General features: G+C 45.6%; 1 protein-coding gene across 2 annotated transcripts in view; it reads right to left on the reverse strand.

Moving 5' to 3' along the window:
* RGS9 (regulator of G protein signaling 9) overlaps nucleotides 1-17,264 on the reverse strand; it is a 95,717-nt gene that overhangs the window by 14,487 nt on the left and 63,966 nt on the right. For both annotated transcript variants that reach the window (XM_017497333.1, XM_017497332.1), the window contains exons 13-17: nucleotides 17,078-17,193; nucleotides 12,025-12,112; nucleotides 9,536-9,674; nucleotides 6,359-6,444; nucleotides 3,826-3,943 (exon numbers count right to left, since the gene is read on the reverse strand). In XM_017497333.1, the coding sequence (XP_017352822.1) occupies nucleotides 3,826-3,943; nucleotides 6,359-6,444; nucleotides 9,536-9,674; nucleotides 12,025-12,112; nucleotides 17,078-17,193 (547 nt within the window). The remainder of the gene's footprint in view (nucleotides 1-3,825; nucleotides 3,944-6,358; nucleotides 6,445-9,535; nucleotides 9,675-12,024; nucleotides 12,113-17,077; nucleotides 17,194-17,264) is intronic.

Below are 17,264 nucleotides of genomic sequence, written 5' to 3' on the forward strand. Positions count from 1 at the left end.
CAAGACCAGCCTGGTCAACATGGTGAAACCCTATTTTTATAAAAAATACAGAAAAACTAGCCAGGCCTGGTGGCACACACCTGTAGTCCCAGCTGCCGGGGAAGCTGAGATGAGAGATTTGCTAGAGCCTGGGAGGGCAAGGCTGCAGTGAGCCATGATTGCACCTCCGCACTGCAGCCTGGGCAACAGAGTGAGACCCTGTCTCCAACAAAATAAATAAATAAAATACACCTATGAAACATAAATGCTGCCATTTAGCCAGGAAGCCATTTATCATATTCCTTCCTCTAGACAGATAGTGTTGAGATGCTCATGTCCTCATTCATTCAATAAAGAATGATCATCTGCTGTGTTTACATGCTGTGTCTCTCATTAGATTGCGGGATCTTGTGTGCCTCAGCTTGAGCAGGCTTCCATGAATACACAAGGAGGCCCCGTATGAGCTGACACAGAGCACAGAGTAGCCTGTGGGAGAATGAGAGACAACTCAAGCACAAACCTGTGGCGAGTGAGACAGGGGACACTTGAGCCGAAGATGAACAAGACACAGTCTGTGCCCTGTAGAAGCCATGATGTATGTGATACCCTCACCATCACACTCACCACCATGCTGCTGGATACGTCATCTCAGCTCATACGAAGTAACTAAAAGGGACAGCAAGTATTCTCTGGCTTCATGCTTCTCAAACATTCCCATAAAAGTAGGCCACACAGCAGGAGAGCCTGAAAACACGTTCCCCCAGAACTTGGAGGGCAGAGCCTGAGCCTGCCATATTCAAGCGCAAGATGCCTTTGATGTCTCAAATTGTGTCTTTAAAAATTCATGTACATTTTGCATTCTATTTCATAATATATTCACGATTATTTTAATGTGAAATTTTTAGAAATTACCTAATTTTTCTCCCACTCCAAATCTTCAAGTAAAATGGATGCCCCAGCCTGGGTTCCCAGCTGGAATTCACAAAGTCTGTTTTGAGAAGTTTAGAGCTAGCCCCAATCCCTGATTTCACAAATAAGGAAGCAGAGAGGGTAAGGGACTTGTTCCTCAAGGCTACATGACTAGTGCTAGGGCCAGGACCAGGAGCCAGGAGGCTCTCTCCAAATCCAGGGCTCTTTTCATTCATTCATTCATTCATTCATTCATTCTTCCACTCATGTCATTCATGTTGGTGCAGAACTGGCTGGGTGTTAGGAATCAGGCTCCAAGTAATGAATGAGATAAATACGGTCCTTCTGGTCATATCACCCCGTTTACAATTCTGCTTGGGGTACCTTCCAGAGTTAAAAGACTCCAAGATTCTCCAGAAGAGAGATGAGCAAAGCATATCCCTCAGTGTGCTTTCAGAGTGGAAACTGTTCTGCAACTAGTGCAAATGGAAAGCGTAAATGCTCCTCTTCCAGGCTGGAATCATTTTGCTAACATGAAACCAGTGACCACAGATTCCTTACAACAGCCTCAGCGGTTACCAACGACCTAGCCCCTGCCTGCTCTCTAAACTCATCTTGCACTGTTTCCCCCTCACCCAGCAGGCTTCACTCCCTCCCCTGGCCTTTCGGTTCACTCGGAGCCACTTCCCAGCTCTGAGCCTTTGCCCACACAGCCCCCTCTCCCCAAAACGTTCTCCCCCTGCCTGACCCACATGCTCTTATGAGCGACTCTTTCTCATTCCCTGCTTCTCTGTCACCACTTGGCAGGGTGTAGTCTACACACATCCCATCTTCTCTGTCTCAGTACCATGTTCATCTCCTTTCAATCCACTGGGCAGGCATTTCTGTCGTTAATTACAGCAATGGCCCTCATTCTTCACCTTTCCCTGTCTTTTGTGATGAAACTTTGAAATTTCATCCATCTTTTGGCTGGGCTCAGTGGCTCGCACCTATAATCCCAGCACTTTTGGAAGTGGAAGCGGGTGGATCACCTGAGGTTGGGAGTTCAAGACCAGCCTGACCAACATGGAGAAACCCCATCTCTACTAAAAATACGAAACAAACAAACAAACAAACAAAAAACTAGCCAGGTGTTGTGGTGCATGCCTATAATCCCAGCTGCTAGGGAGGCTGAGGCAGGAGAATCATTTGAACCCAGGAGGTGGAGGTTACAGTGAGCTGAGACCACACCACTGCACTCCAGCCTGGGCAGCAAGAGCAAAACTACTCCGTCTCAAAAAGAAAAAAAGAAAAGAAAAGAAATTTCATCCATCTTTTGCGATGAGACTGGGAAATTTCTCTCACAAAGAGGTAGAGTCTATTTCTTTGCCCCTTGAATCTAGACTGGTTTTACAACTTGCTTTGGACAACAAAATGAAGTAGAAGAGGCTGTGTAAAGCCGTGTGTGTTTCTACCTGCTGCCTTGCAGTTCCATCCTCAGCATGGGATTCTGCCTAGGTGAGACCGCTGGGAGATGAGAGGTACATGAAGTAGAGAAAACTCATCCCAGTTCATCTCAGCCGAGGCCACTGCAACACCCCCAGACAGATGAGTGAACCCAGCCAAGATCCCCAGAGCCACACAGACGACCCCACGTGCATGAACAATAAAAATGTGTTGTATGCCACTCTATTTTTCTAGTTGGTTGTTCCACAGCAAAAGCTACCTGATCGTTGGTTTAATTATTTTGTCTCAGTCCTAGACTAGAAGCTCCGTGAGAGAGAACCATGTCTGTTTTATTCACCAATGTTTGCACATTGCAGGTGTTTAACAGATGTACTGAAGCGGGGAGTATCCCCGCTTGGTCAGGCTGGTCTCTTGCTCACCTCTGTGCTCTATCTCTGCTGCATTCTTGCACAAGTGTACAGAGTGAGCCTAACTTTGAGAGTGACCTTCTAAGCCTCCCAAGGTCAGTTAGAACTGTCCTCTGCCCCAGCCCTGACCACAGGGCTGACCTCGTCTATGCCTATGGAAGAGGGAAGCCCCAACATCTAGAAAACGTCCTAGAGAGTATCATCTTTGATCCTCACTCATCTCGACATCTACCATCCTCTTTCCGTGAATGAAGACATCGATGCCTTTGTTCTTTAGCCAAAAACATGCTCCTCAGAAGGCCATTCGAGTCCTTCATTCCCGCAAGCCACTTGTTTCCCCAGCATGGACAAGGGGATGGGGAGATGGAAAGAAGAGAGCCCAACAACCCTCCAGTAATTACGACTAAGAACAAACTCAGCAGGAGAAATGTCTTAGCAGGGCCTTTCCAGGCTGGAATAGCAGGGCAGATCAGAGAAAGTACTTTCCTGCAACCAGTCCCTTGGCAGGATCTCAGACTGATTTGGAAACAATAGTCTAAATTAGAGAGGTAGGAGGAGAAGCTTCATAAAGCTACTTTAAACAAATATCCCTGAAAAACACTATGCCTTGGGGGTGGGGAGAGGCCTTCTCTTTAATTTCCCGAAGCAAATAGTGGTACACAAAGCTCTCTCTCACACTTTTCCCTACGGCTCTCACTGAAAGAGCTTTTTCACTGTGGCTCTCACTGAGAGTTCCTAGTTCCCCAAAGAATGCCCTAAGGTACAATAGGCAGCCACACAGCAACTGAGTAGGCGATACCCTCCCACCCACCACCTTCGCCGACGCTGTCCCTGATGAGTGGGCTTGGGAGAACAAGCTCTGGTTGCTATGGTCTTAGGAAGTCCCCCATGAAAGAAGTTAGAGGTGTATGGGATGAACCTGATGACCTCCACAAATGGGGAATGGAACCTTCTAGACTCTGATCCTACCCTTCTTTGTCTGCCTCTCCCAAAGTGCATGCCCCCACCCCCAGGAAGTACAAATTTATTTAGGAGGCAGCTGCTCTTTCTGAATTTGGCTCCTCCTGTCCAGCTTGCTCATGACCTGCGTGATGTCCACGGTGTTGGCCGCCTCTCGGGCCTTGGCTTCCTCTTCCAGCTGCCTCAGGATGACAGGGCTCGGGCTGGAGCGCAGGTGACGCCGCATGAATGGGAGGGTGGAGCTGGAAGGAAGGACAGATTGGTGGTTGGAGGAAAATGACACAGCTTGCCAAACACTGACACTGTCACATCTGGTGGGAGTTGGGACCGGAAGGGCCAGAATCTGGATTTTGTTCCCTCTTTTTCCCAGTGAACCTCCAGTGGGGTCCACCCTTGGCTCCATTCTCCCCACCTGGAGGATGAGCCCAGAGTGAGTACCAAGTGCCATCAGATTTTAGCCCAGGCACAAGGAAGACCTTTGGCTGGCGAAGTTACATAGAACTCCCACAATGTTTAGAAATCAATTTGTTATCTTAACTTCCTGTAACATCTTCATCAGAGAAGTGGGTAATGAAGGCTTGGGTACCGGAAAGAGCTGGAGCATTTGTGTGTTTTCTTTTCTTTTTTGGGGGGGTGGGGGGATGGAGTCTCACTCTATCACCCAGGCCGGAGTGCAGTGATGCAACTTTGGCTCACTGCAACCTCCATCTCCCAGGTTCAGACACCCAAGTAGCTGGGACTACTGGTGTGTACCACCACACATGGCTAATTTTTTTATTTTTAGTAGAGACGGGGTTTCACCATGTTGGCCAGGCTGGTCTCAAACTCCTGACCTCAACTAATCCACCTGCCTTGGCTGGGATTATAGGTGTAAGTCACCACGCCTGGCTGAAGCATTTGTTTTCAAAAGCCATGGTTCTGGGAAGGAAGAAAATAGCTGGACTATCCAAGATAGTTGGGCCTCAGTGAACAGGGAGAGAGGGAAGGGGCCTGAAGAGGGTGGTGGGCATGCATAGTATCTTGACACATGCCAGAACCTTCTTCAAAGCCAAACATGGATTCCTGGAACCAAACTCTCCCTACCATGGCCTTAGGGGCCAGGACCAAGCTCTAGGTATCCAAGTGATGCAGCAGGCAGTGAGCAGTGGAGCCACCTGCCTTTGAGGGCCCATGCAGGCTTGGAGCTAAGAACTTCAGCAGCAATGATAAAGACCTGTAACCTACTCCAGAGTTCTGGACTGCAAAAGCCCCTTGAACTCTTATATCCATCTTAGGGAGAAGGATGGCTCCCCTACCAGGAAGTAAAGGCTGATATTGATATTGGATCTCTCACCCGTTCTGCCAAGGGGAAGGCTTGGCACTAAGTGTAACTTGTCATGGAAAAATTAAGTTTCAATACGTCGCCTGATGCCTGGGATCAGGGAACAAATTTACACCCACTGCAGTCCTGGAATGCACACAGACCAGCCTTCACACTTGACGGATGCATCCACATGTAATACTCACAATAGTATTTGTATTGTTAGCAGAGACAGAGTGAGTGAGAATTCTCATGTGTGCCCCAACTTCTAAAATATCTGGAGAGAAAGGTACGAGACTCCTCTTCTTTCCCCTCATTACTTTCCAGCAGAACTTCTGGAGCTATTATGGTCCTTTTTTCTGGCTTAAAGTGGAAGCTTTTAAGTCCCCAGAGACACTGAACTCCCTTCCTTACTTGGTAAACCTAGAAGAATAGCACCGCAAAGACCTTCTTTCTCTCCTTTTCATAACAGGGCCATTATCCTCAAGAATGAAACCAAGTTTTTGTTTGGTTTGGTTTGGTTTTTCTCCTTTGATAAAGGCTCTGGTCTAGCCATCCCCCTTTGGAAATGATGGAAGATGCTGGAAAGGAGCCCAGTATGGGTTGACCCGGCAAACAGGGGAATGGTCACTCACTGTAGGGGAACAGGACACATGATTGCCGGCGGGAAAACCTCTGCAAAGCCTCACGGTTTTTGTTCAAGCTGCTATTCGATTACTATTTTGAATCTTCAATCCTTGTAGATTGAACTCCCCCCAAAAGAGTTCAATCTGTCCCTCAGAACATTATTTCGTCCATTGTCCCAACGGCTCTAGCAGATGAGATTATCCACATCTCCAGTGAGAAAAGTGAGAATAAATGAGTTAATGGATTTCTAAAGCGCAGTCCCCAGAGGCAGCAAGAATACCTAGGGTGTTACTGTGCGTTTCCCCTCCATTGAGCATTTTCTCTTGGGATGCAATCTGCTATTCTTTCTAAGGTCTTAGAACAATTTAAATACAAGGATGCAGTTTAATTAATTACCATACATCAGTTTGGAGCTAACATGTAGCAGTTAAAAAACCAAGGAGATGCTTCCATTTGTGATAAGGGTAATTATTGGTCTGATCATCCAAACTCTTTCAAGCCAGCATTAGGGAAACAAAACTTACTGGTGGTAATTACTAAGGAAATCTTGCTAGAGTGATCTCAGGGCATTAAGAAGCAAATGAGGCACTCATTCCCTGAGCAATACTTCCCAGTCCCCAATATTTTCATCAAGCAAATATCTCCATAATAGCCATTTGGCTGAAAGAGAGCCTCACTTCTCTGTAAACTAAACAGCAGGCAGCTAGCAATTACAGATAATTCCACTTGCCTTTTCTTGGTGGTTTCCTGAGGTTCAATAGCTTTGGCCAGCATCTCCTTATAGATTGGAGATTTTAAATAGCGAGCATAAGAATCCTAGTGGGCACAAGAAAACAGCAGTGATTATGAGAGAGAAAGGGTCAAATCAAACCAATACCCTTGCCATTTTCAAGCCTCCCTTGGCAGTAGAATGGAATAGTTATAAGAATTTGTCTCTTTGGGGAAAAGGTGTTCGGGGAGGTGTTGAGAGCAGTGGTTCTCATATGTGGCTCCCCCACCCAGAAGCATCAATTTCACCTGGGAACTTCTCAGGCCTGCCCCAGCCCTCCTGATGGGAAACTCTGGGAGTGAGTCACCCTGAGCCTGAACAGTCTCCAGGTAATTCTGCTGCATTTTTAAGTTTGAGAACTACAGTCTGTAACCCTACACACTAAGAGCCACCTTGGAGTGGTTCAGTGAAGCCAGCATGAAACAAGAGGACACATGACCTCTTCCCTCCAAGACTTTCTTCCAAGTAAGATGAGCAGCCAGGAGTATGGAGCCCACTTCAAGCCCACTGACATCCCTTTCTGCCCTGTGTTTTGGGTATAAAGGCAAGACAATACCAAAGCAAAAACAAAACCAATCAACGCTTAGAGTCCAATTATGGGGATGTTTACTGGGACCCTGGGCAATTTCAGAGAAGCTCCATGAATGCTTGTTACTTCCAAGCCGGCTGAAAACTCCAGTCATACCCAATATGGGACAAAGCCCACTGCAACCAATCAGGGATTAAGAATATTTTTAACATTTATCGAAATGGCACTATTCTAAAGACTAAGTGGCAGCAGTAAAAGTTATGAGAACTAGGATAGAGTCTAGGAAGAGGGATCATGGAGCCACCGGAATACGTTGAATGTATCGCCATAAAATATGGCTGTAATGAAATATAGAAGTCTAGTGGGTATACATGCTATTCTTTTTAAAGTTGCCTATGACTGTTCCATTCTGGCTAGTAGCTGGCCTCCCTGGGCATCCCCTAAAAGGCTGTATGAAAACTATATTTTTAAAAACTAAAACATTTTAAAATACATTAAAGAGGATTATTATTAAAGAAACCCTGCTGTGAATCTTCTAGTAACAAAAACACGGAGATACTCCACTGATTTAAAAAAATGATGAAAATGGCTAATCTGGCTTGGTGACAATTCTAAATTATTGCAAGTTTTAAAAACAAATTAAAAATATTTTAAAATAATATGATAAAAGACTAAATAGAAGAAATATAAATCAGGAAAGCTAATAAGCATTTACCATTCACAAAATCCTGTATGCATCACCTACATGATATAACCTACATCACATAACATATATCACATAACCATATATACTCTATCTCATATAACCCGTATCACATACTCTATCTTACATAACATATATCATATAATCTGTCATATAACCTCTATCAGATACCCTATATCACATAACCTATATTATATAACCTATATCACATAACTGATATCACATAACCCATATCACATAACCAATATCACGTAATCTATCTCATAAACCTATATCACATATTCTATGTCATATAACCTATATTCTATAATCTATCTCCTATAACCTATAGCACATAATCTATATCATATACTGTATCTCATATAGCCTATATCACATAACCTATATCATATAACCCACATCATGTAACCTATATCATGTAATCTAACTCATATGACCTATATCATATAACCTATATCAAATAGCCTATATCACATAACCTCTATCAGATGGTCTATATCACATAACCTCTATCATATAACCTATATCACATAAGCTACATCACATAATCTGTCTCATATAACCTACATCACATAATCTATATCAGATGGTCTATATCACATAACCTCTATCACATAACCTATATCACATAAGCTATATCACATAATCTATCTCATATAACCTATATCACATAATCCATATCAGATGGTCTATATCACATAACCTCTATCATATAACCTATATCACATAATCTATCTCATATAACCTATATCACATAGCCTATACCAGATAGCCTATATTACATAATCTCTATCATATAGACTTACATTGCCATAATGAGAAGTTGAAGTATCCAAAGAAAGTCTTGTCAAGGATGGCACCAAAAAAGAGCCTAACTAGACAACTTCTTTAAGGCTATCCCTCAGCCTCCAACTCTAGTTTCTTAAGAAAATGATTAATTTTTCTCTCAGGTCCCCTTCATGTATTTTTTTTTTAACTTCCACCACATTTACATGTTGTTAATAATTCAGAGGGCTATCTGAATTCTCACAGAGTCTTATTACAATCACACACACACACAAACTTGTCTCCTCTAGATACTATGCCTCCATGTGTAATTTTTGTTTAGGGCTAGAGCGGTGAGAATTGCCATCACTCTACAGCAGAAACTAAGAGCTCGGCCTTGAAACCCAGGCAGGCCTGGATGTGAATCCCAGCCGCATCTTTGGTGAGACCTTGACCAAGCCACTTGATCTGGTGCAACAAAGCCTCACCTGTGGATTGTCATTGAGCATAAAGTTCAGTGTTTTGCACAGCAACTGCACCTTCTAAGCCCTCAATGAATGATAGCTATTACCATAATGTTACCATTACTAATGCCATTATTCTTACCTGTCTACCTGCCAGTATATGATATAGATTATGTAATATAGGTTATATGAGATAGATTACATGATGTAGGCTATGTGATATTGGTTATATGATGTGGATTATATAATATATGTTATATGATACAGGCTACCTGATATACACAGAGTGAGGCCGATAAGGATGCACGCAGCTTCTACAGGAGTCTACAGGAGTCCCTCTAGGCCCACGGGTGAGGGGTTCGAGGCAAGTCCACCCCAGTGGACAAGTGGAAGAGACAGTTGACAATTCTGTTTTCTTTTTCTTTTTTTTAAATACAGACAGGGTCTCGCTGTGTTGTCCACGCTGGTTTCAAACTCCTGGGCTCAAGCAATCCTCCGCCTCAGCTTCCCAAAGTGCTGGGATTAGAGACATGAGCCCCCATGCCTAGCTGCATCCCACAGCCGGCAGAGTGCTATCCACATATCATCTCCCCTTTTCCTATATCTAAAGAATTTTCCAGGTACCTAGGGAGGGAAGGCCTATCTGGACCCCATATCCTCAGCACGGACCCACCTACCTTCTTCATGAGCATGTAAATGTGGGTTTGTGCGGCATCCAGCACATAGCGGTGGGGGTGCTTCAGCCCCTTCACGGTGATGTCCATGGTTTTGCCATCTATGTTGATCCAGCGCCTCGCCCCCGGGGCCAGGAACAGCCTGGGGTGGGAGGGAGATATTAGTAAAAGTGACTAAATTAAGTCGGTTAATGAAAAGCTCACAGCTGCCTGGGAGGGAAGGACTGACATGACCCAGGTTACCCAGGGTGAGGGTGGTAGATTTTTTTCGGAGACACTAAAGAGCGTGAACTTTTGAGGAGGCTGTCAAGCTACTTTTCCTCGAAGCAAGAAACATCCAGTATTGGGAATGTGGATATTTAACTTTGGTGTTTCCACCCTCCAGGAGAGAGAGAAAGAAGGGGCTGGGGTAAGCCCGGGTTGGGTTAGGCCCTTGCCATGAGGGTGAGGAACGCAGCCTGTAACTTCACATCTTCCGCCTCCTTCTGCCCCAGGATTCCAGGGCCAATCTGGAACCAGGCTAAGACACCTTCAAACAGGTGTTCTGGGCGTCTCTGATCTCCCTGCCCCAACCCAGATGTGCTTTGTAATGAATCTCACATGCTGTGTCGAGAGGCAGCCCATGGTCCCAGAACCCAGAGGTCTGACCCCCTGGACAGACAAGCCAAGGCCCCCACTTAGACCCAACTTGGCCACACTTCCTGAGCCCTGCAGCTCTACCTGGGATGTGGAGATGCAGAGCTCTCTCAATATTTCCAATTCTGAGCTGTTGCTGGATTAGAAATACTCACATGAATATTTTCCCACCTTTCTAAAATGTACATTAAAATTTTGGAATTCAAACTGAGATCTACATAACTGGGGAACCTGGGGAAGAAGGAGACAGAGCTAATGGCAGAGGCAGCAGGCTTCCTGAAGCAGATTTTTGGAATCAGGAGTTGTGTGTGTGTCACTTTGTGGAAGGCAGTCAGGCACCCATTGTTCTGGGAAGAATGCCATGGAACTTTCCTGGACCGACAGTCCTCCCCACTGCACCCCACCCACACCCACATTTCTCTCAGAGTATGGATCCCCTCCCTGTGGGAGGAGCTGGGCAAATTTGCAAGAGAGTGCATGAACCTCTAAGCATAAGAAGAAAGACTTCAAGCTCTTCTCTTCAATGCTACTGGTACCTCTCTGGAAACCGGGGCACCGGGGTGATGCAACCTGAGTTCATTTGCAGGAAGGACATCCAGGGTCCAAAGGCTAAGTCCTCAGAGGGAGGGGCTGTCTGGCCAGCTGCCCAAAATTCAGCACCACAGTCTGGTGGCTGCAAAGGGCTGGTTCCAGCCCAGTGTGGTGCTTGGGCTTTGGGGAACACAGCTAAGCATGAGAGTATGAACTAAAAATGCTGGGCCCTGAGTACCCAGGACTCATGCCTACTGCAGCCAATGCAGATGAAAGGACCCACGGAGATGGGATCACAGCATGACAGGAGCAGCCGGGGGTCAACAGGAGGAGGAGAGTTAGGCAGGGGGAGTGTGGCTTTCAGCAACCTTCGTGTCCTTATCACACCTTCAACTCTCTCTCCACCTGGCCATTGAAAGCAGGACTGGCCCTTTTAACTTGGAACCCTTGGCTCCTGTACAATTTGGAGGAGAAATGGGCCTGGAGAGGAATGGACTTATTGCTACTCGGAGCAAGTGGGGACTAGAGCTGTGATGTCAGGAATGAGATGTGCTCACCCATGTTTGTACCCCAAGCTGGGTTCACTGTCCCAGACATGTGGGGGGAGTTCCCTTCCCCTGTGGTCCTCATGTCTCCAAGGGAGCTTGAGGAATAGGCTTTCCCATCTTACCTCTTCTCTCTCTCTCTCTCACACACACACACACACCCCTCAGGACACCTAAGAAGGCTTAGTCAAAGACAGAGCACTTTGTATTGTAATTCAGGACAGCTCTTTTTTTTGAGACAGGATCTTACTCTGTCACCAAGCTGGAGCACAGTGGCGCAATCTCGACTCACTACAACCTCCGCCTTCCAGGTTCAAGCGAGTCTCCTTCCTCGGCCTCCTGAGTAGCTGGGATTATAGGCGTGTGCCACCACGCCCAGCTACTTTTTGTATTTTTAGTAGAGACAGGGTTTCACTATGTTGGCCAGGATGGTCTTAATTTCTTGACCTTTTGATCCGCCCGCCCCGGCCTCCTAAAGTGCTGGGATTACAGGTGTAAGCCACCGCGCCTGGCCCAGCTTGCTTTCTTAACCCCTAGACACATTCCCATAGGAACAGGGGACTCGCACTGCACGTCTCACCAGGCTTTCTTCAGGGAACCCCTGGACCTCCCAAAGCAGTGGGGAGGCATTTATAGCATGGCAAGCACAGTGAACCAATCTGACCAGGGCCCAGCTGGCCACCAGGCTGTGGGCCTCTCACCCTATCTCCACCTCAAGAGCAACAGCGTGGTTCTCAGAGGTCCAGGGAAAGGCTTTCCAGCACCCTGGCTGATCCTCACTTGTAAATCTCCTCTGCTTTCTCCTTGACCTTGGACTGATCTCCATACTTCAGATCCTCACAGGCTTCCCAGAATCCCAGGTTCTCTCCTGTATGATGAGAAGTCCACATGGATGACAGCCGGGCGGGAAATAAGTTGGGAGAAGAAAAGAGGAAATAAAAGCAATGAGTTAGCCAGGATGGATTCCATTTCCCAGCTCCGTGAGCACCTTTCCTGCCACAAAACAATCCATTGCACGTCGTGATGCTGGACTAAAACACTCCTTGGGGAAAGGAGCCACAGCTTCACTTCCAGGGCCTGAAAGAACACTGGGAACTTAGTAATTGCTCAATATGTGGTCTTAGAAATAAGCGAGATTACCACCCACCATGTTTACAGCAATGTATTCACACTGTAGCGGCTTGCTTTCCTCCAACAATACACAGACCAGAGCCCATATCACTCCCGGAGGCTGTCATGCTCTTTTTTATTCTAGAATTTGGCTGTAGCAAATATTGCTTGAACAAGCTCACACATGAAGAGCCTTATACACACGTGCTCTACAGCAGGGTTTTCTTCACAAAGACCTCCCTCCTTTGCTCCTGCTGAATGACTTTGCATGAGTTCTGGCTCCTTTGTTTGCTGTGCTTAGGGACCCCATCATATGCAGTCCCTCACCAGGCATATTCCAGGCCAACGGTTCTTACAGAGAAGCTGTTCAAGAGGCAGTGCCGGTGGACTGACTCTCAGAGAAGGTCTGGCTGGGAGCAGGACTGAACGGAGCATCACCTGAGCCAGAGGGAATTAGGCCAGAAAGAAAAGCCAGGTTCCCCCAAATCCTTCATTTCTCTCCAATTCAAAGTTTATTGACCTACAGCGCCCAGAGGCACCATGCATATGTTCATACAGTGGTCCCAGGTGGCAATTTTTGCCTGGGAAAATAAAGACAATTATACCAACAGAAGAGCAAGTGTGTGTGTGTGTGTGTGTGTGTGTGTGTGTGTGTGTGTGTAAATCATGGAGTGTCAGTCACAGTGTGGGGAGATGAACAACATACTCTTCTCCTCTTGGCTGGGCGTGGTGGGTCACATCTGTAATCCCAGTACTTTGGGAGGCCAAAGCAGGTGGATCACAAAGTCAAGAGATCGAGACCATCCTGCCCAACATGGTGAAACCCCACCTCTACTAAAAATACAAAATTAGCTGGGCGTGGTGGTGCATATCTGTAGTCCCAGCTACTTAGGAGGCTGAGGCAGGTAAACTGCTTGAACCCAAGAGGCAGAGGTTGCAGTAAACACCACTGCCCTCCAGCCTGGTGACAGAGCGAGACTCCATCTCAAAAAAAAAAATCCTCTCCTCTCCTTTCTTACTTCAGTTGACCCTTGAATAAGTAAGGGGTTAGGGCACAGACCCCCACGCATTGGAAAATCCAAAAACTTAACTACAAATAGCCTACTGTTTACTAGAGACCTTACTAACAATATAAACGGTCAATGGACACATAAATGGATATGTAACTATATTTTATGGATTCACAATACGTTCTCATAACTTTTTTCTATTTCTAGGCTATGCAGTTCATCTGCAAGATTTTCAAGTTGTTGCAAATCCCCCCAAGAAAAAAACCACCTAAAAGTGGTCTTGTGCAGTTCAAACCAGTGTGGGTCGAGGGTCGACTGGGTGTTTCATATTTGAAAAGGCTGCCCAATTCTAAACTAGTTGGCATTTGTCCTGTAGCTCTATAGAGGTTCTTCCTCTTCAGCATGAACTTTAGGGTGTTCTTTGGACTGAGATCACAGACCAGAGATGCTCCTAATGAAAATGTAATTGACCTGACAACAAGTGCCATGTAAACCATCTTGCCCATCGCAAAAGACAGTTAATTGCTTAGTAAAATTAAATAAGCAATTATTCATGATAGGCAAAAAGTGGAAAGCACTCAAATGTCCTTCGATGGAGAAATGAACAAAACATGATGCGGACGGCCAGGGAACCTCATTTCACCTTAAAAGGAAGGAGATTTCGACACATGCTATAACGTGGACATACCTTGAGGACATCAGGCTACGTGACATAAGCAGTCACAAAAGGACAAATACTGCATGATTCCACTCATATGAGGTCCATAAAGCAGTCAAATTCATGGAAGCAGAAATCAGAAGGGTGGTTGCCAGGTGCCGGGATGGAGGCGGGGCGGGGGGCGGGGGGAGAGTCAGTGTTTAATGGCAACAGAGTTTCAGTTCGGGAAGATGAAAAAAGCTCTGGAGAGGAACGGGGGAGATGGTTGAGCAATAATGTGAATGTGCTTACTGTCACCAAATTATGTATGTGCACTTAAATATGGTTAAAATGGTCTGGGTGTGGTGGTCACTTAAGGTCCACCTAAGGTCAGATTACCTAAGGTCAGGAGTTCCAGACCAGCCTGGCCAACATGGTGAAACCCCGCCTCCACAAAAAATACAAAAATTAGCTGGATGTGGTTGTAGGCACCTATAGTCCCAGCTACTTGGGAGGCTGAGGCAGGAGAATTGCTTTGAACTCGGGAGGCAGAGGTTGCAGTGAGCCAAGATTGCACCACTGCACTCCAGCCTGGGCAACAGAGCAAGACTCCATCTCAAAAAAAAAAAAAATGGTTAATATAGTAAAATTTATGTCACATATATTTTCCCACAAAAATATTAAATGGGCACACAAAAACGTGTACAAAAAAGTTCACAGCAGCATTATTCATAATAACTAAAAAGTCAAAGCAACCCAAATGTCCATTAACTTATGAATAGATAAGCAAAATGTGGTACATACAAACAAGGAAATATTATGGGACCATTAAAAAGAAATGAAGGAAATATTATACAGTCGTTAAAAAGGAATGAAGTACTGTTATATGCTGAAACATGGACAAGCTTTGAAAACATTATGCTAAGTGAAAGAAGACAAAATGTCACATATTGCATGATTTCATTTATATGAAATGTCTTGAAGAGGCAAATCCATAGGGGTAGAAAGTAGATTTGTGGTTGCCAAGGGCTGGGGTGCAGGAGTGGGAAGAATAGCCTATGACTTCTAACGAGTAGAGTTTCTTTTTAGTGTGGCAAAAATGTCCTGGAATTAGTGATGATCATTGCACAATTTAATGAATTCACTAAAAACACCTGAATTGTACACTTTAAAAAAGCAAATTTTATGACATGCAAATAATATTTCAATTTCACGATTTTTTAAAAAAGAGAAAACTGATGATTTATCTGCCCTGTTTATACTTAAAACCTTAGGAATCTCATGAAGAGATCGCTAATAATATGGTTTAAATAATGCAGGGAAATATTTTCACTGGATTCTCAGTAAGGAATGCATGGGGGAGAGAAACTCAGGGTGTATGTTGGTGTATGCTGTCGTTTCGCCACTAGATGGCACTATAACCACTTATTCTCCAGCCCTTCCACCTTTTCTGGGTTTTATTCTATGGTGGCAATTAGACTTGATTAGGGAGATGGATTATCAACAATCCATATTATCAGGTAATGTTCTGCATCCGGCAGCCAGCCAGGCTAAAAGCATGTCCAGAAGGATTTGTTTCTGGAGCAGTGCCACAGCAAGTGGGTCTTGGGTAGTAAGCAGCTGAGTGCAAAGTGCTCAAGTGCTAATGCTGGGGACTGAGCAAGGAAGTCGAAGAATCCCATAAAGGTAAATATTTCAATGAAAGTGGCGAATGCAGAGCCTGGTTCTGATATGGCCTTGTGGTTTTCCTGGATGCTTCTCTGGGAAGTGCAGTATATTTAAGAAGCCTCAGGCCAGGTGTGGTGTAATCCTAAAACTTTGAGAGACCGAGGCAGGTGGATCACTTGAGGTCAGGAGTTTGAGACTAGCCTGGCCAACATGACAAAACCCTGTCTCTACTAAAATTATAAAAATTAGCCGGGTGTGGTGGCGGACACCTGTAGTTCCAGCTACTTGGCTGGGAGGCTGAGGGAGGAGAATCACTTGAACCTTGGATGTGAAGGTTGCAGTAAGCTGAGATCGTGTCACTGCACTTCGACCTGGGCAACAGAGTGAGATTCTGTCTCAGTAAAAAATGAGCCACAAATGGCCCCCATGAGGTGACATCCAGAGACGGGACATAAAACGTGGCCCTGCCCATCCCACTAAAATCCACACCCTTCTAAGGCCCTAAAGAAATCAGACCAGGAGCTAAGGTGGTGGCTGTCAATCACCACACATTGGAATCATCTGGGAGCTTCCAAACCTTCGGGGATTCCAACCCCCATCAATTTAAAAGCAACTTTAGGGATGAGATCCAGGAAAACATGTTTTAAAATATCCCCAGGCAGACTGAATGTGTAGAACCACTGAGCTAAAGAAAATCAGGAAGCCAGGCGCAGTGGCTAATGCCTGTAATCCTAGCACTTTGGGAGGCTGAGGCAGGCAGATCACCTGAGGTCAGGAGTTTGAGACTAGCCTGGCCAACATGGTGAAACCCCATCTCTACTAAAAATACAAAACAATTAGCCAGGTATGGTAGCAGGTGCCTGTAATACCAGCTACTTGGGAGGCTGAGGCAGGAGAATTGCTTTAACCCAGGAGATGGAGGTTGCAGTGAGCTGAGATGACCCCACTGCATGCCAGTCTGGGTGACACAGCAAGACCCTGTACCAAAAAAAAAAATAAAGGAAAAAAGAAAATCAGGCTGGGGGACAAAAAGAGCAAGAAAGGGAAAGCCTGCCTGTCTCCCTTCCTCCAGGTTTATTATACTTAGAGGCTGGAAGAATCTGGGGCTCCTTGGGGGACAGTGGGGGCATCCAGGATGGATGGAGCCCTCAGAAATTGAGGAATCCTAATGTGGATTCTGTGAGCAGGTGCAATCTTCCCCCAGATGGTGGGGCCTCTTTGAGTCTATGGAAAAAAACAGGTCTTGGGCTCAGGTTCCATTCTGAAAGCTGTGAAAGGAAGTGCATGTTTAAGGGCATAAGCAAAGCTCTGAAAACATCTGCTGAGAAATTCCCCAAACCCTAGGCGAGACATTAAAGGGCTGTTTCTAAAAGTAAGTTATTTTCATTTTTTTTAAACCAAGACCCACCACTGAATTCTTTCTTGAGGAAGTACTGGAAGCTCTGTCGACCTTTGGGGTCTCGGATCAGTTCGCTGAAGTTGAAGGCCCATCGCTCCACTCGCATCTTGGTTGGGATTTCCACCCTGCAAGGACAATTTGTAAATGCACCAGACAGGTAGGGGTTGTGCCAGGCGCTGGCCTGGGCTGGGGTGAG

The sequence above is a fragment of the Cebus imitator genome, unplaced genomic scaffold (assembly GCF_001604975.1).
Source record: "Cebus imitator isolate Cc_AM_T3 unplaced genomic scaffold, Cebus_imitator-1.0 Scaffold229, whole genome shotgun sequence".
In the NCBI taxonomy this organism is placed as follows: domain Eukaryota; kingdom Metazoa; phylum Chordata; class Mammalia; order Primates; family Cebidae; genus Cebus; species Cebus imitator.